Below are 20,608 nucleotides of genomic sequence, written 5' to 3'. Positions count from 1 at the left end.
TTAGTGCAGAAAATCGAAGAATGTCTACTCATTGATATTTTAGGGCCATCATAGTAAATGTTTTGTAACAAACCAGTGAACCCACCGTACAACCATGTAGTACGACTTTCTATTTCAGCTTCGGTTCCAATATTAGTCGCAACGGTGGCTGAAGATAGACCAACTTCATCTGCCCCAACAAATTCGACATATAACTCCATTATAGTATTTTTTTTTCTTTAGCAATGCAATGATATGACTGTCACCAGCTCGAGCTTGCTTTTCACATCAAATAATTCGTACTTAAAGGGGTCAACCGATGTCAGATATCTACATTACAAGCTCAAAATTCTTCCCTAGCTCAAACCCCAAACTTTTCTTATTATCCTAGTCTGTAGTTCTCCCAATTGAATGGTACGGTTAAAACTAATTCCACAAACTGGGCTCTTGCAAATACGACCCCAACTTCTATATTATAGATTTGACCGTCATAGTAAATAACGGATTTCACTTGTTGACTCATTTCAATTTAAAACAAATTAGATATTTAAAACCAAAAAAAATCTTCAGACGATTATCCAAAGAAATGCATACGACCCTCACAACTCAACTCTTCGATGTTTGATATAAAATTGTTGCGTGCCTAAGTTCTGAATATTTCAATGCTTTAATAGCAAAATAAAACAATGAGAGAGGTAATGAATACTTCAAAATTCATTTCTGAGGAAGCACTTTCATCGAATAATGGTAATGAAACGCTCTTCAGTACTCAAAAATGTGTTTCACAAATTATTTATTGAAATTAGACGCATGCTTCAGAGGGCATTCAACGCATCAAAATGTGCTTCAGCTTTTACCCAGGATTCTCGGGTCAGGTATTTTTTTCAGACTTTATGAAAATATTAGTGAAAACTCGTCTAGTTGGGCAAGCTTCCATGCTGACATGGCAGGAAAATGGGCCTAGTTGGATGACTTTTCACTAAAATTTTCATAAATTCTAAAAAAAGTACCTAACTCCGACAATTTTTTTGTAGATTCGAAGCACATTTTAAAGATATTCGATGAAAACGATAGTCTTGCAACGCGTTATCGACAACAAGATTTTTTCCTTTGCAATCTCACCTTTTTTCTGAGCTTATAAAAAGAGGCTCCCCCTCCATACTGCATCATCCCAAAAATATCATCTCTCCTAGCCTTCATCCCTCCACTTTACAATATTTCTCTCTTTCTGTTTTCTTCCCCGCTTCAGTGTTAAAATTTTTTCGCTTATATAATTTTTGATTCGAGGTATTCTTGAGTCATCGGTGATGCGATATCGCTTCGAGACTCACACATTTCATATATCATGTCGAGATGGTACAATTACCTCTGAAACCTATCTTGTAGAAGTCGAGTTGCGAATTTATTTTACTTTGTACGGTCACAAGTGGAAGTTTACATAGAGTTTTCAATCGACGACTGTTATGCAGTCATGGATCAAAGTATAACGGGAGAGCCAGTTTACAGTCGTTATGTGACCACAAGCTCAAACTTTTGGGATACCCAGAAATGTTACCTTATAAATATCATATAGAAGTTTGAGGTCATAATCATAGGGAAAAACTGTAGGGCATCCCGCTATAATTGGTGTAATTCTTTTCTCTATTTCCACACAGTTAGTATCTTTAACCTTCTTTCTTATAGAAGGTTAGCACCGCTGTAAACACGAGAGGACTCTCAGACGAGCAACGACTATTTCGGTGGAGTAAAGGTGATGTTCCTTTCGGGGCAAAAACTGTGTCGTTATTAAACAATCCATTAATAACTACAATCGTTATCGTGTCGACCTGAGTTTGACCTCTACTTTCGTCGAAACACCCGCTCTCTGCCTGAGAGCTCTCTTGTGTCCACTTCAGTGTCAGCTTTCGGATAAGAATGAAATGTTAAAGATACCGGCTGCTTGAAAATAGAAAAAAAAATTACGTTGATTACACCGGAAAGCCCTTTATTTTTTCCTATGATTATTACCTCAATCTTATGTATGGTATATATAAGACATCATTTGCGGGTATCCAAAAAGCTTGAACTCGTGACTGCATAACGACCTTCAATTAACCTCGAGTTATACTCAAACCTGTGATCGCATCAAGGCAGCCAATTGGGACCTCCACTTAAACTTCAACCCGTGATCGTATCAAGCACTGTCACCCCGAAACCTGACTTCCATAGGATGAGTTTATGAGGTAATGGTCATATCCCAGCATGACATATGTAATGTATGTTATCTAAGGCGCGTTATCGCATCCTTGACCTCTTAAATCTACCTACAAACTTTCGCAATTTTACCTCTAAAACCATAACCCAAAACTTTAAAACCCTAACCCTACCAAAATTAAAAAACTCTAACCCTAGGAGAGATAGTGTAAAAGCACGTTCAGTTGGACGCTCTTTCCTGCCACCTCTACAGAGAGCACGCTTTTATACTCTCTCTACAAAATCGATCTATTTCTTTAATTCAAAAAAAAAACAACCTAAAAAGTGGAATAAAAAACAGCATAATTGCCTAATTTAGCGAATATCATGACTGGATAAAAAAATCTCAATTACCGGATAGCTTCTTTTTTCTTTTAATTATTTATTCCTACCATGTTGTTATAATAAATAAAGTTGATTAATTTTGCATTTAAAACTAGTTGATTACTATTTAGAATATAGTTTATTATTGTAACACCTCTAGAGGTGGTCATGGGCCGGGCCGGGCCCAAACAAAATTTTAGGCTCGTTTTCTAGGCCCGGGCCCGACCCAACCCAAAATATAGGTCTAAAATTTGTCCAAGCCCAACTCAAAAACAAATTACTAAGCCCGAGCCCGGCCCGGCCCATATTAAATTTTACAACACCAAAATAGCATATTTTAAAAAGAAATAGCATATTAAATTTTAGAAAGTATATTTGATTAAAAATAAAAAATATATATATTTAATATATAATTCGGGCCGGGCCCGGGTCAAAAAAATTTTACCCGAGGCCTCTTTTTTTGCCCAAACCCATAATTCGAGCTTATATTTTTACCCGAATCTTCTTATTTTTCGAACAAGTCATGTGGCCAGGCCGGATAGCCTAACCCATGATGATCTCTAAACACCAATCCTTTCAATATGCCATCCACATCAACAGTCTAGCCACGAACCAAGGATTTCGACGCTAGCATTAAACAATAAACATCCACCATAATTGCCAATAATTGGGCCAAAAAAAGAAGACGATGATAATGGAACCAAAACATAGCCCAAAGACAGAAACATTAGCCTCATGGCCCTGATTTCCTGTGTCCTGGTTTTAGACCCTGTCTGAGAAATAATTTACTGAAATGCTCGATTTCATTCCCAAGACTGCCATATAATTTGCAGCGAGTTTTTCATTCTTCTACCGAGTAGAAGACCCCCTCCTTTTGTTCAGCTTCTAAAGCAACAAGCTCATTGGTTATAGTTCTCACTAGATAAAGAGAGAGAGGGGGGGTGGAGGAATGGGAGAAGGGAGAGAAGGGGACTGGGAGTGCAGCGGATGCAAGAACAGGAACTACGCTTTTAGATCCTTTTGTAACAGATGTAAGCAGCCTCGTCTTCTTGTTGACACCAAAACTCCAGCTGATTCTAAGTGGCTCCCTCGTATAGGTGATTGGATCTGCAGTGGTCAGTTTATACTTCTCTTTTAAATCTCTCTTCATTTTTTTTCTTTTTTTGTGTTGACTCAACTGGGTTTTGCTTTTTATTCTTATGTTTTAATTCAACCATCAAGCTTAATAATAGATATCGAAGATGGGTTTCGGGGGCCAGTTGGATTCTGCGTTCTGAATTTTGATAATAAGTTGGAATTTCATTAAGGGTATGTAAATATAAGATATTTGCTTTTCCTGAGTAAAGATTTGCAATGGGTTATCTTAAACAATGACTTGGGAGAGCTTTAATGAACCTGTTTTACGATTTAGTTTTGTTAACTTGCCATAAATCAACTGTTTTGATATCAATTATTGAGAAAGTTGACTTTGCAATATGTGGTTTATGAAGTTGGGATTGGGAAATGAGTATCAATTAGGTTGAGTGGTTTGTGTTTTTTGTATGTGTATATGAACTGCTTGGTGTGCGTATAATTGGCTTCCTTTTCCTCTTCGTGGCTGCATTTGTGGGTTGGGGGTGTGTGTGGCAATGGATCAATAGGTTGCACTAACAACAATTATGCATCGAGAGAAAAGTGCAAAAAGTGCGGGCAACCAAAGGAGATAGCAGCAATGCCAGCAATTGCAATCCCTGGAGCTTCTCTCCCAACTTATTCCCATTATTTTGCCAGGGCCCTAGGAGCACTGGAACAAAAGATAAATGTTGGAGTTGTAGGCAGTGGTGCTCCCCGGCGCTCGCTTCCTTTGAGTTCCAACTGGTCTGTAGTGGGGGCTGATAATTGTGGACTTCAGTCAGCGTCTAAATGGCCTCTTGCTGGAAACCAAACTTCCGGGTTTCCTTGTAATCAGTCTCTTTCTGTTCCAAAAGGATGGAGAAATGGTGACTGGATGTGCAACTGTGGCTTCCATAATTACTCTTCACGTTCACAGGTATTATCTTATTGCTTCAACTGGATTTAACATTTGTCACAAATTCTACAATGCACACAATGTCCTTATGGTTCTGATCCAGTTTAGTATTTTTGCAGTGCAAAAACTGCAATGCATCTATACCACGAGGTACTTTCTGTTTCTGGCCTGTGAACCTACATTCGCATTGTTCTGATCCCAGTGCTTAATTTCAACCTGCTGGTCGGTTCTGTTGCCACTAACTTTTTTCATCTCTTTTATTTTCCCTTTGGGGTATGTAGCCCTTGGAACCAAGCGATTAGCATCTGAAGAATTTGTACATAATTGGGATAACAAAAGATTGAATTCAGGACATGTGAGGGCTGAATTTCTGTTTTGCATTTATAATCAATGTTATTTATCCAGCATGCTTTGACTCATTTGACCACTCATGAACTGCTGCGTTTCCCATTTCTGTGTCTGCAGGGTACTGAGCAGCCACAGCTGTATCCTGGGTTTGACCAAATGATAGAAGCTAATACTGACCCAAAATCTGGGGCATATCCTCCCTATTCCGCTCTAAACCCTGGTGCAGCTTCAAATTGGCAGTTACCAATTCCATTTCCTCAACTAGCTGCAGCACCAACCCTTCTTGGAAAAGGGTAAATATGGAGTAAATTGGCCCCTTATATATATATGCTTGTCATTGATCTAGGATAAATTATAGATATAAGTGATGAGAAAATCTAGTATTTTACTCATTCGTTTTTTCCAGTTGTCTTATCTCTCGTTTGTATGCTAAAGATATGGTCACTTGGTTGATACTGTATCGTGAACAGTGTTTAAAATTCAATCAGGTCTATGTGCAGGGTTTTATTTTTGCATTAAACTGCTGACTCTCATATTTTGCAAATATGATATTTAATTTGACATTCAGAGGATTGATTTTAGATCTACTAATGCTTTAACTTCATTTATCAGAGCAAAGCAATGGCGTAGTGGAGATTGGATGTGCACAAAATGCAACAATCACAACTATGCATCTCGAGCTCAATGCAATAGGTCAGTAGCTATATTAGTGGATTTTTACTTGATAAATTATCCAAATATTGTGATCTGAAGTGGTTTGCTACTTGATAAATTATGCATCTTAAGCTCAATGCAATGGCTGTTGGCTTTTTTGTTGTTGTTGTTGTTGTACAGTATTTACGTAAATCATTGCATATAACATACATGGCAAAAATTACAATATCTTTTGATTTGCATCTCATGAGGCTGGGGGTGAGTCAGTAAATGAACCTCGCTCCCGGACCCTTCTTGGGAGTGTAGGGATCAATAGGTGACATTGCAGACTTCCCTTGAAGGAAGATCTGTCACTTTATTTTGGGGAAAACTCACACCTTTGGAGGTGTTACTTTTTCTTCTACAGGTGTAGGACTCAGAGAGATACTGTCGCTGGGCCGGTCAATGCTGCATAGTCATCATTGAATGCAGGTTTTGATTCTTGAGAGATATTTCTAGTACATTGGCCAGGCTCTCCTTTTTTTGTTTTTTGTTTTTTGTTTTTCCATGTACAACAAAAACCAAAAGCTCACTATATGTTTAGATTCATTTTTTGTGATTGTGATTATGAGTTCCCTCGGGGGAGCTTTATATAACTTTTGTTTTATGCTAGATTGTATAACTTGACTGGTTGAATTGGGGACATATAACCGGAAATAGTTAGAACTATTTGAAACCGATAAAAAGAATTGGGAACTGAAAAACCGATTAAAAATTGGAAAAACTCGAAAAATTTATTAATCGAAAATTTAATCAATGCCATCTCAAATTATTTCACTTGGAATTTGCTATATATAGTGTATGGAGTTTTATACGTAGATTTCTAATATCCCTAAGTGTAAATTACCTAGCTGGTCACTTCGTTTTTAGGGTGCTTTTATTTTGGCTACTCAAAATGAAATTATTGCAATTTGGTCACTTAACTTTTACGGCACCTTCATTTTAGTCATTCAAGCGTTAAATCTCTAATAGAGATTAACGGTTCGTGTTACAAATAAATAACTTTTTTAAGTATTGATTGGGGTAAAAAAATAAATTAATGATTAAAATGAAAAGGCAGTAGAAACTAAAATAATACCAAAAAAAACAAATTTTGCTTGTTATCCAATTGTCGAAAATTTTAAATTCTAAATTTGGGTTTTGAAATATATTTTTTTAAATATTAAGATTCAAAGTTATAGTAATAAATCAATTGACATCATCAATGGAATAAAGGTTTTCAACAATTTATTTAGTTTATTTTGATGTTTTGAAATTATTTTAAAAATATATCAATGAGAATTATTGTTTTCTTAGTTGTCTATAAAACTCAAATTTCTTTTGATTATATGATATTGAATTTAAAAAGAGATTAAACAAATTAATTTTAATATTATAGTAACAAATCGATTAGCATTATTAATGGATAAAAAAATTTCAACAATTTTTTTCAATTTATTTTGATGTTTTGAAATTTAAAATTTCAATGTTTTAAAAAATAGAATTTCAATAATGGGATAAACAAGTACAATTTGACAATTTTTGTGTATTATTTTAGTTTTTGTTGTTTTTCACTTTAATTCTTGATTTTGTTATCCTAATCAATACTTGAAAAAATATTTTTGAGTAATCAAAATGAAAGTGACCTAAGGCGGCCAAAATGAAAGTGTAAACATGATATGGCGTGACAGTTAACTGTCGTTAGAGATTTAATGAAAGCGATTTAAATGTTGGGTGACCTAAATGAAAGTGACTAAAATGAAATCCCCTAAAAGTTAGGTGGCCAAAATGAAAGCGCCCTAAAAATTGAATGAACAACTAGGTAGTTACACTTTCCCTAATTATTGTGTTAAAACTGAAAATATAAGGGAAAGTGAATTGGTATTTTAAATATCTCAATAAATTTCTTTAAATAATAATGGAATGGAAGAAAAGTTTAAACAATTCTATTTATAGTGATTCTGACTCCAATTCTCACATTCACTCCCTTCTCATACCTCAACCAATGATTTTTCAATTTAGTATACTTAAATTGTTACATCCATCCCTATATCTTTCACAAGATTAAGAAAGGAAATCTCTATTTTTTTTCATAAAACTAAATAGAACATTCCCCTAATTTTTATGGCTAAATTAAAATCCTCTAACTTTTACAAAGCTCAACAATCAACTCTCTTAATCTTCAAAGTTTTAAACCTCAAAATCCTTCACTATATTCTTTATAAAAAAAATGAGCAAACTAATAATGAACCTTTAGTAGGTGTGATTGCAAATTGAAGTTTTAAAAATAAATATACGAGAGTAAGAAAATATATTGCAAAAAGAGTTGATATTTAGTACACTAATAATGTACTTTTTTTTCTATAAGTAGCTTTAAAAAATTGTCATGTATTTTTTTAATATTTATTTTTTAATATTATAATATACCTCTGTAGAATACTTGTCAATCATCCCACTTATAGAGTATCAAATATTATTCATTACAACAAGCTTTCAATGAATATGCATAATAGATACGAAGAAAATAAAGAAATGAAAGATTTTCAATTCAACTTTTTCTTTAGGTGTTGTTTTTTTTTCTTCAAGAGTATTGATATTAAAGATTGAGTTTGTGGATGTTTATGATAGTTGGAGATGAATTTTAGTTATTACAAGCATTAAATTCGTGTTTAAAAACTGTCTCTACAGTGTATGTTTCGAGATTTGTTGAAAAATAGTCGTTAGCAAGTTAATGTCTCTAGACATGCAACCCTTGAAGCAAAGTTTTGCATTTGAACTTTCACATATTGAGACATATAGTCCTATGTCTCAAGACTTGACTATCAAAGTGTTCTAAAAACATTTTAAACACCTTAAAACACTTTAGTATCAACTCAAAAACATTTAATAAGGATGAAACACATCGAAAACATATTTTTGAGTATTTTGCAACTCTTTGAATACATTTGATAAAATTCAATGGTATTTCCACCAAATAACTTAAGAAATATAATATATAAATTTTATTTTAAATTTTAAGATATATATTTAACCAAATATTTTTATTTATAGAAATCAATAAATCATTGAACCAAATTAATATAATATTAAAAACACATTTTCATATATTTTTTGTTAACCTAATTTTTAGATAGATAATTGAGAAAATAATTATTTAGTGTGTTTATTAAGAAAATTGAGAAAAAAAAAAGAATAGATATAATAACTTATTTGACCCTCCAACTTTAAGAAAAAGGCATTTTAGACTTTCATTTAATTTTCACTTCTTTTAGCTCTTAAAATTGCATTGTTTGTCAAATCACCAAAAAATTGATGGAAAAGTTAACATATGCTAACTTTGTTGACATCATATCCACGTGTATGCCATATTTATAATTAATTAAATTTTAAAAATTAATAATATTAAAAAATATATTTATATATTTTCTATACTTTTAATAATTTTAAAATTTTCAATAATTTTTTTGAATTTTTAAAATTTTAAAAAAATTAATTAATTGTTGACATGATATCCACAATTCCACATGATAATCCAGCTGTATGCTACACTAGCAAAGTTAATAGGCATTAACTTTTTTATCAAATTTGGGGTGATTTGACAAACAATACAAGTTTAAGGGTTAAAAGAGGTAAAAAATTGAATAGATGGTTAAAATAATTTTTTTGCAAAGTTAGAGAGCCAAATAAGTAATTATGCCAAAAGAATAAATCCAAATGGTCCGTTTTGTTGGGGAAGCGGAGATATGAAACCAGTGAGTCGAAGTAAAAACCTCCCTACTCCCAAGCCCAATATCTAGGAAACCAAAATTACCATAAACTCCTTAAAGATTCTTTCAAACGACATTTACATCCTGCTCTCTTTATATTCACGAAAACCGTGCTCTTCCAAAAGAACAAAATAAAAAATCTCGACCAACACAAACATTTGGTTTTGATTTTGATTATTTTTCACTTTATTCCCTGTTAACTTGTTGTTCGTTTCTCTCACAGCAATCAATTGTCCATCACAAGAATCTCTCTCACTCTCTCTTCTCCGATTCAAGACTCGGACAACCCAATGAACGATCTCGAGCGGGTCAAGAAGGAAGACCCGTTTCTCGTCAAGTATCAGCCCTCCGAACTCAGAATCGCCTCTGAGTTCTTAACCACGTGGCTTCCTTTCCTTTCCAGGGATCTCTGCCGTCGATGCACCCGAATCCTCTCCCGACGAATCCGCTCTCTAGACCCAGGTAACGTCTTTTTCTACCATTATCTTTTTCTTAAGTTTTAATTCAAGTCTAAACTAAGATTTTCCCTTTTAAAATTTCCTAATTGTAGTTTGCTTTTTTGGATATTATTTGTTTTTTTGGCTGAAAAAAGTTGCCTCTTATTACATTCTTTTTTTAGTTTTTAAATTTTTTTTATTGTGCTAGTGTTCCTTTATAAGTAGGATTTGTAGTGAATAAGTAAAGATAATAAATCTTTTTGTTTTATTTTACTTGTCCATAGTTCCTGGAATGAGGGTATTACATAGATATATGTATAAAAGAAAAAAAGAAGAGAAATTTATTTGTTTGTGTTTGCTATCATGTAACTTGAAGGAGATGCTGAGCTGGCCAACAATGATCTGAATGGAATCCATTCTACCCCTAATAATACTGAATCAGAAGACTTAAATGAGAATTGTCTTGACAATTGTGCTGTGAACTCAATTGGGAGTTCAAAAGATGAAGATACCAACTCATTGGGTAGTTGGAAAGATGAGGGAAATGGATTTTCTGAACCCATCGGAGAAGCATCCACTAGTAGTGGAGTTGCCAGCGCATCACCTCTGTTTCAAACCCCTGTTCCCCGTCAATCATGGGCAGACATGGCACAGGAAGATGAACTTGAGGAAGTAGAAGAAGAAGAAGAAGAGCAACTGGTGTCAGAGTCAAGCAAGCGGATTGTTAGTTTAACTGCTTCTACGGGGGAGTTGAGGATATCTAAGGTTGTCGAGAAGCCTAAATTGTCTAGGGATCAGAGAGAGTCCATTAGGTTTATGAATGTGAAGAGGAAGAAAGGTTTTATATGTTTCGAGAGAGTTAATGGTAAGTTTGTAAATATTCTCGAGGGGCTTGAACTCCATGAGGGAATTTTCAGTGCTGCAGAACAGAAGAGGATAGTTGACCATGTTTACATGCTTCAGGAGATGGGGAGAAAAGGGGAGTTGAAAGGTTAGTATTTACAAATTGCTAATCTTGTTCATACTATCGAATTTTGAGTGCTTATGCAGTACATTCTTTGATTTGTGAACATGTTCTTTATGTTCTTAAGTAGTTTATCCGGGTAGGGTTCTTTCTTTGAGGCTTAATGAGCTTGCTATGGGTATATCCACCCAGCTTTATTTAATATAACTGTTACCTTAAGTCAATAAAGGTGATGGGAATGATCAATTTCCATGTTATGTGTTATAAGTAGTGTTCAAGGAGCATAAAACAATATGGGGTATGCTTATTTTGGTTCAATGTACTGTCAAAGTGATAGAATTTATTGATCAGTGCCTACAAGTCCTTATGTCCTATTGGCATACCCTTTGTTGCCCTGTTGTCTATTATTCAGCAATGGACATTAAGTTTTTGGTTAAAAACTTAATCTAAAATAGGTTAGATTTATTAAATTTAGTTCTCTCTGTATATCAATTTTTATTGGGCTTCTAAGCTTTGTCTTGTATGTCAAGCAAAGATGCAGCTGATTGGCTGATTCAATCCTTATCTTGATCATGGATTCTTTGGGTTACATTTCAGCTTTTTACTATTTTTCCCCTTAGCTTCTGTCTTACTGCATTTAATGGCATTCATTACGCTGCACAAACTTTGATATGTAAAGTCTACCTCTAAACCTTTTAGATCCTAGTGGATTATTCAGAAGCCAGTTTTAAATCATGATACTTCTATAACCAAGTTCTGAAGGAGACTTCTAGCAGGATAATTCTTAGTGTCAATAGGATTATTTTAACCTTCTATTGGACATTGTGCCAGAATGAGCTTTAGCAATGCAATGGAGCATTAGATTAATTTGGCTGTCTTTGGAATTAAGTTTTGTAGCTCTATGTTATCCTTGTGTGCAACATGTTGATATGGCGTCATTCGGATTAATATTTTCTCAACATTTAATGTATAAAGTTTAAGTAATTGATGTTGAAGAATATCATGTATATTCAATGTGGAATATATTTTACAGAACGCACATATACAGCACCTCACAAATGGATGAGGGGTAAAGGGCGCATAACCATCCAATTTGGTTGCTGTTACAATTATGCAATGGTAAGCTTTTATGCATCCATGTATTGCTGTGAAGATTAGTCAAGTGTCTGGAGACACTGTAGTCACAAGAAGCGGTAACTGGTGGCTGAAAAGCTTTATTGTGTTTTCTTTCTGATGGCAGGACAAAAATGGTAACCCACCTGGTATTCTTCAAAATGAAGTTGTAGATCCTATACCTGATCTCTTCAAGGTAATAATTAGAAGGCTAGTCAGATGGCATGTGCTTCCTCCGACCTGTGTGCCTGACAGTTGTATTGTTAATATATATGAAGAAGGTGACTGCATACCTCCTCACATTGACAACCATGATTTTGTTAGACCATTCTGCACTGTATCATTTCTTAGCGAGTGCAATATAGTTTTTGGGTCAAACTTGAAGGTTGTAGATGCTGGTGTGTTTTCCGGGCCAATTGCAATTCCCCTACCTGTCGGGTAAGATTCTTTTTATGCACTTACTGATCCTATCTTGCTCTAATGTAATCATTATTAGTTTAAAACTATTGAGTTAAAAACTTAGAATCAGTTATTTCTCCTCTCAGGTCAGTTCTAGTTTTAAATGGAAATGGAGCAGACGTTGCTAAGCATTGTGTGCCTGCAGTTCCTACGAAGAGGTACTATTTTAAATTTACGATCCTTTTGTTGTTAGTTGTGAAGATCTTTCATTAATTTATATTCATTTTCTTCTCTATCACTTCCCTCCTTAGGATATCGATCACATTTAGGAGAATGGATGAATTGAAACGGCCTATAGGATATGCTCCAGAATCAGACTTGCAGGGCATTGAACCGTTGTCATATGATGCAGAGAGGCCCAAGGAATTTAGTTCACCTAAATCTGAACGCCCTGTAAGGCAACCGTTTAGAAGAGAAGATAAAAGGGAAGCCAAGGGCTTAACAGAGAATAATGAGCCCTCAGAATGGCGTTCCTCAACCCGGCCTCGAAGAGGCCCTTCATATAGGAGAAGGTTCACTGTGAATCAGAGCAGGTGATGGGTTGCTGAATGTCTACTCTGGAAATTATTTTTCTGTTCATGTTATTGATCATTTCAGTATTTGTGAGTGGTATAAGTTCCTATTTACTTATTTTGAAACCCTCGAATAGTGGTTATTGGGCTAGATTGTCATACTTAAGTTATTGGATTAGCTTGTAACTTCAGAGGGCGGGTATTGGTGTCACTTTTCTGAAAAATCAAAACTCGGGTTCACAGCTGGTCTACTGCTCGGACTTGAGGTTGGCTTGACCCGGTGGAAGCTGCTGGAATTTGATAGATTGGATTGTTGCTATAATTGCTTGGTTCTACTTTTAGCTACAAGAAAGACGAGATTCTGTACTTTCTTTCCTTTTCTCAATTGAGAGTCATGTTCCATGAGGATTATAAATTGTATAAAACGATGTACTTAATTAGTTTCTAAGCATTTGTTTCAAGGATTTAAAATTAAATATGCTCCCGTTTTGCATTCAAAATTTCAGTTACTTTCCCATGTGAGATTTTGGCTCATGTTGAGGTATGAACAGCCCAGGCTTTAGCCATCAAGATGGTATCCAACACTTTGAATTGGACTGTGGTCTAACATACAGTAATATTCTCAAATGGAAGTTATTATTTGGTCAACGCTTGGTGTAATGTTAGGTATTGCACATGAAAATTGAGAATCTCGGCTATATACGCACATGGAATTTGAGTAATGTTTCTTGTAATATTTTTTACTTGTTTGGGAATCAATAAATCAGGTTCGCATATAAAAGATGATTTTCCTAGAAAATGTAGGTTTGGTTTTGTCTGATTTGAGTGTTACATAACAACTACTCCAACACAACCAACTGAACCTTTTGTGTTTTATTAGTGCAGTGGTTGGCCTGTCACCTGTGATTTGTGAAACTAAAAGGACGAACCTGACATAAAAGGAAGGGATCCAACATCTTGGGGGGCATTCTCCAGGACATGTGGATGATAGATCCAATAAAAAAACAAACAATACGTAAACAGAGACAGGAATGTAAGAGCAGAAGTTTTAAGTTCTGCTTCTGCATCAAAAAGAAAAACCTCAACATATGACTCTAGTATTCTACAAATTCCTTGTATATTTCATACACCCCAAATTATACATCACCCAAATCTGCAAAACTGAAAGCAGAAGCTTAATATAAAACAAACTCGGCATTTAAAGCAATAAGATGTTTATATTACATAACTGGAACCGGCATGACAATTTCACTAGTGGCAGCATCCATATTTGAACTACTAGCTCTGGACTCCCTGGAAGATTTTTTCTTGATGAATTCGATACAATCTGCAACAGCTTCGTTGTGGTGAGCATCAGCAGGGTAATATCTTCGTGGGACGGTTGATGAGCTACTTTGATGATGATGTGAGGCCTTGCTGAGAGCTGATAGCATTATCAAGCGAAAAACTGCTTCTCTGAAGCGTTCTAGCAGGGTCACCGGTGATAAACGTTTGTTGTTTTTGTTGTTGCTTTTGAACCCCGGTATGCATAGAATACTGCTCTTCATTATCTTGGGGCTGCCTCTGGTTTTCTTCTCCATAATTCTCTGACCCTTTGCTCTTTGATAATAGAGGCCCTTTATAGAAGAATCTAACGCACCAGACAAGTTTTTTATATGCATGTCTTTTGTTATGTAGCTTAGCTCACCAAGGTAAAGAAATACCTATATCTCTTATTTATTACATACTGTAGATTTTCCAAGATTCCCGCTTGTATTCTTTCATTTGTTAATTCTTTTTTGATAAACAAAACCAGGTAGTTAGCTTCACTACATCAACTAGGTTTTTTTTCCCTATGGAACCTCGAAAAACTAACCATGTTTTTGATTGACTTTTCTGAGTCAAGTTCATGCATTTAAGGGTAGGAAACTAAGAATTCAAGTTACTTTGCTATTAATTTTCCTTTATTTCCTGAACATCTTTACATAAAATGCAATTAACAACAGCTCCAATTATGCAAAAATAATTGTTTATTTATATCAGAAGTAACCATCACAATGACTTCCTCATATGCAAACCCAGACATCAAAATCCATAAAACAGGGTAAATAAACAATTCCTTTTTTTGAAAAGTTGGTTTAGTATATCAATAACATGAGAATTGGAAATGGTCCCAAGACTTAAAATCCGTGGCTAGAATGTTGGGTTTTTGCTTGTAATTATAATGGGGTTATTAAAAACAGATTAGCGAAGCATGTTAGCGAGCTTTTTTGTCTTAACTGTAACTCTTCTGTAAGGTTCACATGGATACATGTGCAATGGTTATATATTTTTAATGCATTCGTTCATTACTCATCACAATTATATTAAATTCAATTCAGCCGACTTGCCGACCTTTCAAGAATCCTTTGTGTTTTTACCCTTTTTGAATAAGACATGAAATTGTTTTACTGAAATCCGATGTGTATGATAAAATATGGACCTTGTTTCTTAGTTTACAGTAACTTTCTCCATTTTATTTGCAGCTTTTAATGCTTTAAACAAGTTGTGTTGAATTCTTGGTTAGGCTTGGGTGACAGGTTTCCGAATACAGGTTTCGATGCTTGAGTCGGTATGGTGTTTGTGGAGTGGAGATGAAGAGAGAAAGTGACCAAAGTAAAGAGGTATATAACAGGTGGCATTCATGAACATCGATGACAATACAATTTTTATGGTACACTAATCTGGTTTTATTTCATGTTCTGACCCGTGAGTAATGGCACAAGCTCCAATCTTTGCTGGTGGCAACATAAAAAAAAAGAAGTTACTTGCTCAGCTAATAATGCCTCTGGACCTCGTTTGTTCTTAGGGACAGATCATCTTCTTGACTTGCTTTCTTCTTTTGGAATAGCCATCCAATAATGGGAACGAGTGACTTCCTTCGAACTTTCTTAACTGAGGCCGTTTTTTCCGGGGTTCCATCTTGATTGACGATAACTTGAGCTAATGAAGGAGGGCTAGCAAATTTCACGTATCTCTTCTTTTGAAACTCCTCTGGCTCTTCATGTTGTGTCATGATTTTCGTTGTGCTCTCAACAAACTTGAAGTCTTCTATATTGGGATCAAACCGCTGCTTCTGGAACTCTTTTGCCTTGAACTGTTGCAGTTCCTTTTTTGTTCGTTCGAGCTCTTCCGTCAGCGTTTTTATGCGATACAACATCGAGTTGCCTTCCTCTTTCGCCTTTTGCAAGTTTTGCTTCATTTCTTCTAGCTCGGCTGTTAAGGCTGCAATCTTGGATTCACCTTTCCCACTTTGTCCTGCTTGAGCCTTCATTTAATGAAAAACAACAATAATTAGCCAAAAACGAATACGAGATATTATCCTTCAAATATTACTTACATCCAACACTCACATTCGAGTCACATAATATAAACTACTTGCTTTATCTAATATTTTGCATGAGATAAATTACATATAGTTCCATACTAAATTAAAGGTCACAAAAGAGGAGAGAACCTCTTTGAGCTTGTTGGCATAAATTTCACCAACAAGAACCTTTTCTCCAAATAACATGACAGCCTCTTTAACAGATCGAAAGGGTGGTCTGGTATCAATCTCAGCCCGTCCAATGAGAACGATGCTGCCGCCACCTTGCTCGTTTTCCATGGCTTGTACTTTAGGAAGCAGTGTGAAATCCAGTTTCAAAGAAGGTTGTGGGGTAAAATTGAATGAACGGTCAGATGGTGACAAAGATCTGCTTTTAAATATATAACATTAAAAGAGAGGGACGAAAGTGACAAATAAAGGAAAGGTTCGTTAGTAATGGAGTTTGATACTAATAATTAGCTTTAACTAAGAGGGAAGCTAATGAAATGTTATAATGAGAAATGGGGTTAGTTTCTTCGCGTCCACTTCACTGGAAAATTTTTGTTAAATGAAGTTGACAATAAAAAGGGTGGTTGGATCCTCCATCCATGTATGTCTTTGATTCGTAGAACTGAAAGCATTGCCCCCTTTTACTTTTTAGACTTTTGATTATGACATGACTCCTTGCCATTAGTGGACCATTATTTGTCGCTCCTATACTGGCCATTGTACAACAGGGTTTGTTTGCTTCCAACAAGCTGGTTTCATTTGTTTAATGGCAAGGAAGAGGATTTTGGAACTTTTGAGTTTCGTTGCTTATATTGAAGTTGTCTTAATCATAGATATCTTGATTTAACCATTGCCTCCTTCAGCCAACCTTTTGACCCAAAAAGAAATTTGAATTTTATTATATGATGCATTTTTCTAAGCACCAACTATTTTCGTTTTATTAGAATTTATTCCTAATTAGAGAAGGAATGTTTTTTTTAATATGATTTTAAATATCTATTTTTTAAATATTTTATTATATCCTATTAAGACATTTATCAATTTTTTACTCTATTTGTGAAGTCTAAAAACTCTTTTTATTTCCGGGCTAATATTTTAGGTATCCTTATTGTTTTGAAGCCTTTAGTTTAAGTGTGGGTTATAATGGGCGATGAGTTTAGCTCACTTTTTATCTCACGTTACAATATCTAATCTCATGACAACTGTTATTTTTACGCACCGTCCATCCAAACCCACGTTAAAAGTGTATTTGTACATAAATTACTGAAAGTCTTCTTAACATTTCTCACTCCCATATATATCATTGAATAATTAATTCAACTATCCAACTAAGGGTCTGTTTGATAGGGGGAAAATATTTTCCAGAATTGGTTTTCCCCATTTTCCAGTGTTTGATTGGAGGAAAATATTTTCCTTTTAGAAAATCAACTCCAAAACACGGGAAAATGCCTTACAATTTTGGGAAATTGTCTTACTGATTCAATCTCCGTAAGACATTTTCCTAAAGCTCTCAAGCATTCTTCTCCCTTCATTCCTTCAAATTTCCGTTCTTGAAAGCTTCATTTTGGTTCAGAACTGGAAACCGCTGCTGGTACGTTGCAATTCTATTTTTCGACGGTTACTTCGTTTATTTTTCATTTATTTTTTTGCTTTTATGCTCCGTTTATTTTTCATTTCTTTTTGGCTGCTACTATCGCTGCCATTTCTGCTTTCAAATGATGGGTAAGCTTCATTCTTCTTTTATTCTTCGTTCGATTGTTAATGCTGGAAGCCATCTTTCTAATTTCCACTCTTTTTCTTCTTCTTCTAACACCATTGCTACCCACATTGACTGCCTAAGTAAGAAACCCATGTCCATGCCTGTTAGAGGAAAGGGAAAAACAGACCACTGCTTCGATAATGTTGATCATGCTTTGAGTTTGTTCAATAAGATGATTGAAAAGTACCCAAAGCCTTCAATTGTGGAATTCACTAAATTATTTGCAACCATTGTTAGAATGAAACATTATGTCATTGTTGTTTCTATGTGTAGCCAGATGGAATTATTAGGCGTTTCCCATGATGTTTATTCTGTGAGCATCTCGATTAATTGCTTTTGTCAATTAGGTCGAATTGATTTTGGGTTTTCTGTTTTGGGGAAAATGCTGAAGTTAGGTGTTGAGCCTGATGTTGTAATTTTTTCAACTTTGATTAATAGGCTTTGTAATCAAAGTAATATTTCTGTGGCCGTTTGTGTATTCGATATAATGTTCGATATAATGTTTTCTGGAAAAGGATTGATCTTTATGGTTGTATTATCTCTAGTAATCTTTTGTAAATATAATGTTTCCATCTTTGTTGTTGATTTATATTCTGCCCTCTTTATACATAATGTTCTGTGTAGAGAATGAGTGTATATGTTGTATCCTGTTGAATGGGAATATATAATTGAACCTATTTTACTTTTCTTTTCCCAGTTGGATGTGGAAAGAATGTTGGCTTCTGAAGGAATAAAAGGGATAGAATTGGGCAGAGATGAATTTGAAAAACGAGTTTGGGAGTGGAAAGAGAAGTATGTCTTCCCTTAAATTATTTGCATACTTGGGTTTTCTGCTATTCTTTGCTGATTTTGAATCTGTTACTTTGTACATATCATCTATTGTGTTTTATTTGCTTGGGGGTTCTCCACAACTTCAATAAATTCTACTTCTTCTCCTTCCAAATACTGATACTTATGGAGTTTTATTGCTTTAACCCGTTGCTTAATTTCTGGTGTTTATTGTTCATATTTGACCATACTTCCAAGTTTTCTGGCAATCTTTTTTCTTTGTGCATTATATAGTAGTTTTAGTTTTATCTTTTCATTTAATTATTATGGTTCATTTATTTTATGATAGGTTTCGACCCCGCATTCTTATTGATGTTAACAAGATTGACATGACCACCACTGTCCTGGGATTCAAGATTTCAATGCCTATCATGATTGCTCCGACTGCTATGCAGAAAATGGCTCACCCTGAAGGTATGAATGTTCTGGTTTTTTAGTACCCTTGTTATGAGATTGTTTGAGCAACTAATGTTCACATATCAAATTGAGCACAGTCGTCTTTGGTTGCTGAGTATGCTTAGACTTGCATGATGATTTACATTGCAACTCTGGATATTTCCTGAAACAGAACAAATTTGTATACGAATGATTTCCAGATGCGAAGGAGTGAATAAAATGTAAAATTTAACTTTCGTATGCAGACATAGCATCAATTCTTACTTATGATGTTCATGGACTATGCCATAGAAGTCAAACAAATCAGCTTAAATTCCACTGCTTACTATCATGTTTCACTTTGCTAACTGATATTTAGCATGTTTATTTTCTCATTTGATCATAATATTCTATCTTCCTGATGTACATGGTATTACTCAATGTGCAGATTCCTCACTTGAGACCTGCGGAATACAAGAGGTCTAGGTTACCTAGGAACAGGAGGACTGTGAACCGTGCCTATGGTGGTTTTGAAGATTCAGAAAACAAAGGAAAATGTTTCATCAAAGAGCCAGTTCAACTGATAAAAGATTCATTATGACAGGAAGTAACAACGTTGTTTCTGATTTTTGTTTTTTTCTTCTAGTTCTACGCATTTTCAGACATCTCTTGTACAAGTAAACTTCATAAATAAACTTCATAAATAGAGAAAGAATCAAGACACCGCATGTTGTATCAAGATATTGATACTTTTATGTGGTGTAATATTATGCACTTAGACAATGTTGTTACTATGTGCTGTACTACTAATTATGTATTTGGATAATATTATTTCTAGTACTCATTGTGGTTTCGAAGCAATTTATAATTATTCAATACTTGTTTTTTAACACAATTACAAATAATTTATTTGATATTAGTTTTTTTCAATTTATAACCATTAATATTGTAGCTTAATAATTGAGTATTATTATAAATAAATCATTGCAATATATGTAAAAATAATTTAAAATATAAAAATTTATTAATATATATTAATATATGTAAAAACAACTTTTCCGGAAAATATTTTCAGGAAATCTGTCAAACAGCAGAAAATATTTTACACAGATTCAATCAAACACCAGAAAATATTTTTCAGTAAATCATTTTACAGAAAAGTAAAGCATTTTCCAAAAATCATTTTACGGAAAATATTTTACTGGCAATCAAACAGACCCTTAGTTTCAATTACTGTTATTTATGTTTTGTTATTTTTATTTTAATTGTAAACGAAAACGCAGCGTTTTACTGTAATGTTAATGAAACGGTGAGTTTTGGAGGTTGTGGGATGACAACTGGCCATTCGGTTTTAGGCTGTTATTGTTCCCCAAGGAAAGGAGGCAGTTAAGCATGAATTGAACAGAACAGAACAGAACAGAACAGCCTTCATTCTCTCTATTTCTTTTCTTTTTTCTCTTTTCCGTATCAAAGGTACAACTTAAAGGATCAAAAGAT

General features: G+C 34.5%; 5 protein-coding genes across 7 annotated transcripts; 3 read left to right on the top strand and 2 right to left on the bottom strand.

The window, feature by feature from the left end:
- The first annotated feature begins 3,227 nt into the window (after positions 1-3,227).
- On the top strand, positions 3,228-6,220 carry LOC107912805 (uncharacterized). Its single transcript, XM_016841141.2, has 7 exons — positions 3,228-3,650; positions 4,176-4,564; positions 4,663-4,693; positions 4,825-4,898; positions 5,009-5,184; positions 5,504-5,584; positions 5,952-6,220. The coding sequence occupies exons 1-7, from the start codon at positions 3,485-3,487 to the stop codon at positions 5,998-6,000; spliced, it is 966 nt and encodes a 321-aa protein (XP_016696630.1). The 5' UTR covers positions 3,228-3,484; the 3' UTR covers positions 6,001-6,220.
- A 3,201-nt stretch (positions 6,221-9,421) lies between these two features.
- On the top strand, positions 9,422-13,291 carry LOC107912803 (RNA demethylase ALKBH9B). 2 transcript variants are annotated; one of them, XM_016841139.2, is made up of 6 exons: positions 9,422-9,792; positions 10,144-10,758; positions 11,765-11,850; positions 11,972-12,282; positions 12,390-12,461; positions 12,555-13,291. In XM_016841139.2, exons 1-6 carry the CDS (start codon positions 9,621-9,623, stop codon positions 12,838-12,840), a joined length of 1,542 nt encoding a protein of 513 aa, XP_016696628.1. In that variant the 5' UTR covers positions 9,422-9,620; the 3' UTR covers positions 12,841-13,291. The 2 variants fall into 2 exon arrangements, with proteins under 2 accessions (XP_016696628.1, XP_016696629.1); XM_016841140.2 differs by having other exon boundaries at positions 9,425-9,792; positions 10,147-10,758.
- A 25-nt stretch (positions 13,292-13,316) lies between these two features.
- Positions 13,317-14,605, bottom strand: LOC107911317 (uncharacterized). The gene has a single exon (XM_016839178.2). It carries the CDS (start codon positions 14,474-14,476, stop codon positions 14,036-14,038), a length of 441 nt encoding a protein of 146 aa, XP_016694667.1. The 5' UTR covers positions 14,477-14,605; the 3' UTR covers positions 13,317-14,035.
- A 482-nt stretch (positions 14,606-15,087) lies between these two features.
- On the bottom strand, positions 15,088-16,549 carry LOC107911318 (WEB family protein At2g17940). Its single transcript, XM_016839179.2, has 2 exons — positions 16,291-16,549; positions 15,088-16,101 (listed from the first exon to the last, which is right to left on the bottom strand). Exons 1-2 carry the CDS (start codon positions 16,438-16,440, stop codon positions 15,610-15,612), a joined length of 642 nt encoding a protein of 213 aa, XP_016694668.1. The 5' UTR covers positions 16,441-16,549; the 3' UTR covers positions 15,088-15,609.
- Positions 16,550-17,456: 907 nt separating this feature from the next.
- On the top strand, positions 17,457-19,955 carry LOC107912806 ((S)-2-hydroxy-acid oxidase GLO1). 2 transcript variants are annotated; one of them, XM_016841142.2, is made up of 4 exons: positions 17,457-17,740; positions 18,606-18,700; positions 19,026-19,150; positions 19,560-19,955. In XM_016841142.2, exons 2-4 carry the CDS (start codon positions 18,621-18,623, stop codon positions 19,595-19,597), a joined length of 243 nt encoding a protein of 80 aa, XP_016696631.1. In that variant the 5' UTR covers positions 17,457-17,740; positions 18,606-18,620; the 3' UTR covers positions 19,598-19,955. The 2 variants fall into 2 exon arrangements, with proteins under 2 accessions (XP_016696631.1, XP_040962396.1); XM_041106462.1 differs by having other exon boundaries at positions 17,734-17,871.
- Positions 19,956-20,608: the final 653 nt, after the last annotated feature.

Source organism: Gossypium hirsutum, chromosome D11 (genome assembly GCF_007990345.1).
Source record: "Gossypium hirsutum isolate 1008001.06 chromosome D11, Gossypium_hirsutum_v2.1, whole genome shotgun sequence".
Lineage (NCBI taxonomy): Eukaryota > Viridiplantae > Streptophyta > Magnoliopsida > Malvales > Malvaceae > Gossypium > Gossypium hirsutum.
The sequence above is the reverse complement of the archived record's forward strand: the minus strand, read 5'-3'. Positions and strand labels throughout refer to the sequence as shown.

Excerpts from the sequence above, each read along its gene's own strand:
- LOC107911317 (XM_016839178.2), bottom strand. The coding sequence starts at position 14,476 with ATGCATATAAAAAACTTGTCTGGTGCGTTAGATTCTTCTATAAAGGGC.
- LOC107912806 (XM_016841142.2), top strand. The coding sequence starts at position 18,621 with ATGTTGGCTTCTGAAGGAATAAAAGGGATAGAATTGGGCAGAGATGAA. Across the intron at positions 18,701-19,025 it reads GTTTGGGAGTGGAAAGAGAA|GTTTCGACCCCGCATTCTTA; the intron begins GTATGTCTTCCC and ends ATTTTATGATAG. Across the intron at positions 19,151-19,559 it reads GAAAATGGCTCACCCTGAAG|ATTCCTCACTTGAGACCTGC; the intron begins GTATGAATGTTC and ends CTCAATGTGCAG.
- LOC107912805 (XM_016841141.2), top strand. The coding sequence starts at position 3,485 with ATGGGAGAAGGGAGAGAAGGGGACTGGGAGTGCAGCGGATGCAAGAAC. Across the intron at positions 3,651-4,175 it reads AGGTGATTGGATCTGCAGTG|GTTGCACTAACAACAATTAT; the intron begins GTCAGTTTATAC and ends ATGGATCAATAG. Across the intron at positions 5,185-5,503 it reads CCAACCCTTCTTGGAAAAGG|AGCAAAGCAATGGCGTAGTG; the intron begins GTAAATATGGAG and ends TTCATTTATCAG.
- LOC107912803 (XM_016841139.2), top strand. The coding sequence starts at position 9,621 with ATGAACGATCTCGAGCGGGTCAAGAAGGAAGACCCGTTTCTCGTCAAG. Across the intron at positions 10,759-11,764 it reads GAGAAAAGGGGAGTTGAAAG|AACGCACATATACAGCACCT; the intron begins GTTAGTATTTAC and ends TATATTTTACAG. Across the intron at positions 11,851-11,971 it reads GCTGTTACAATTATGCAATG|GACAAAAATGGTAACCCACC; the intron begins GTAAGCTTTTAT and ends TTCTGATGGCAG.
- LOC107911318 (XM_016839179.2), bottom strand. The coding sequence starts at position 16,440 with ATGGAAAACGAGCAAGGTGGCGGCAGCATCGTTCTCATTGGACGGGCT. Across the intron at positions 16,102-16,290 it reads ATGCCAACAAGCTCAAAGAG|GCTCAAGCAGGACAAAGTGG; the intron begins GTTCTCTCCTCT and ends CATTAAATGAAG.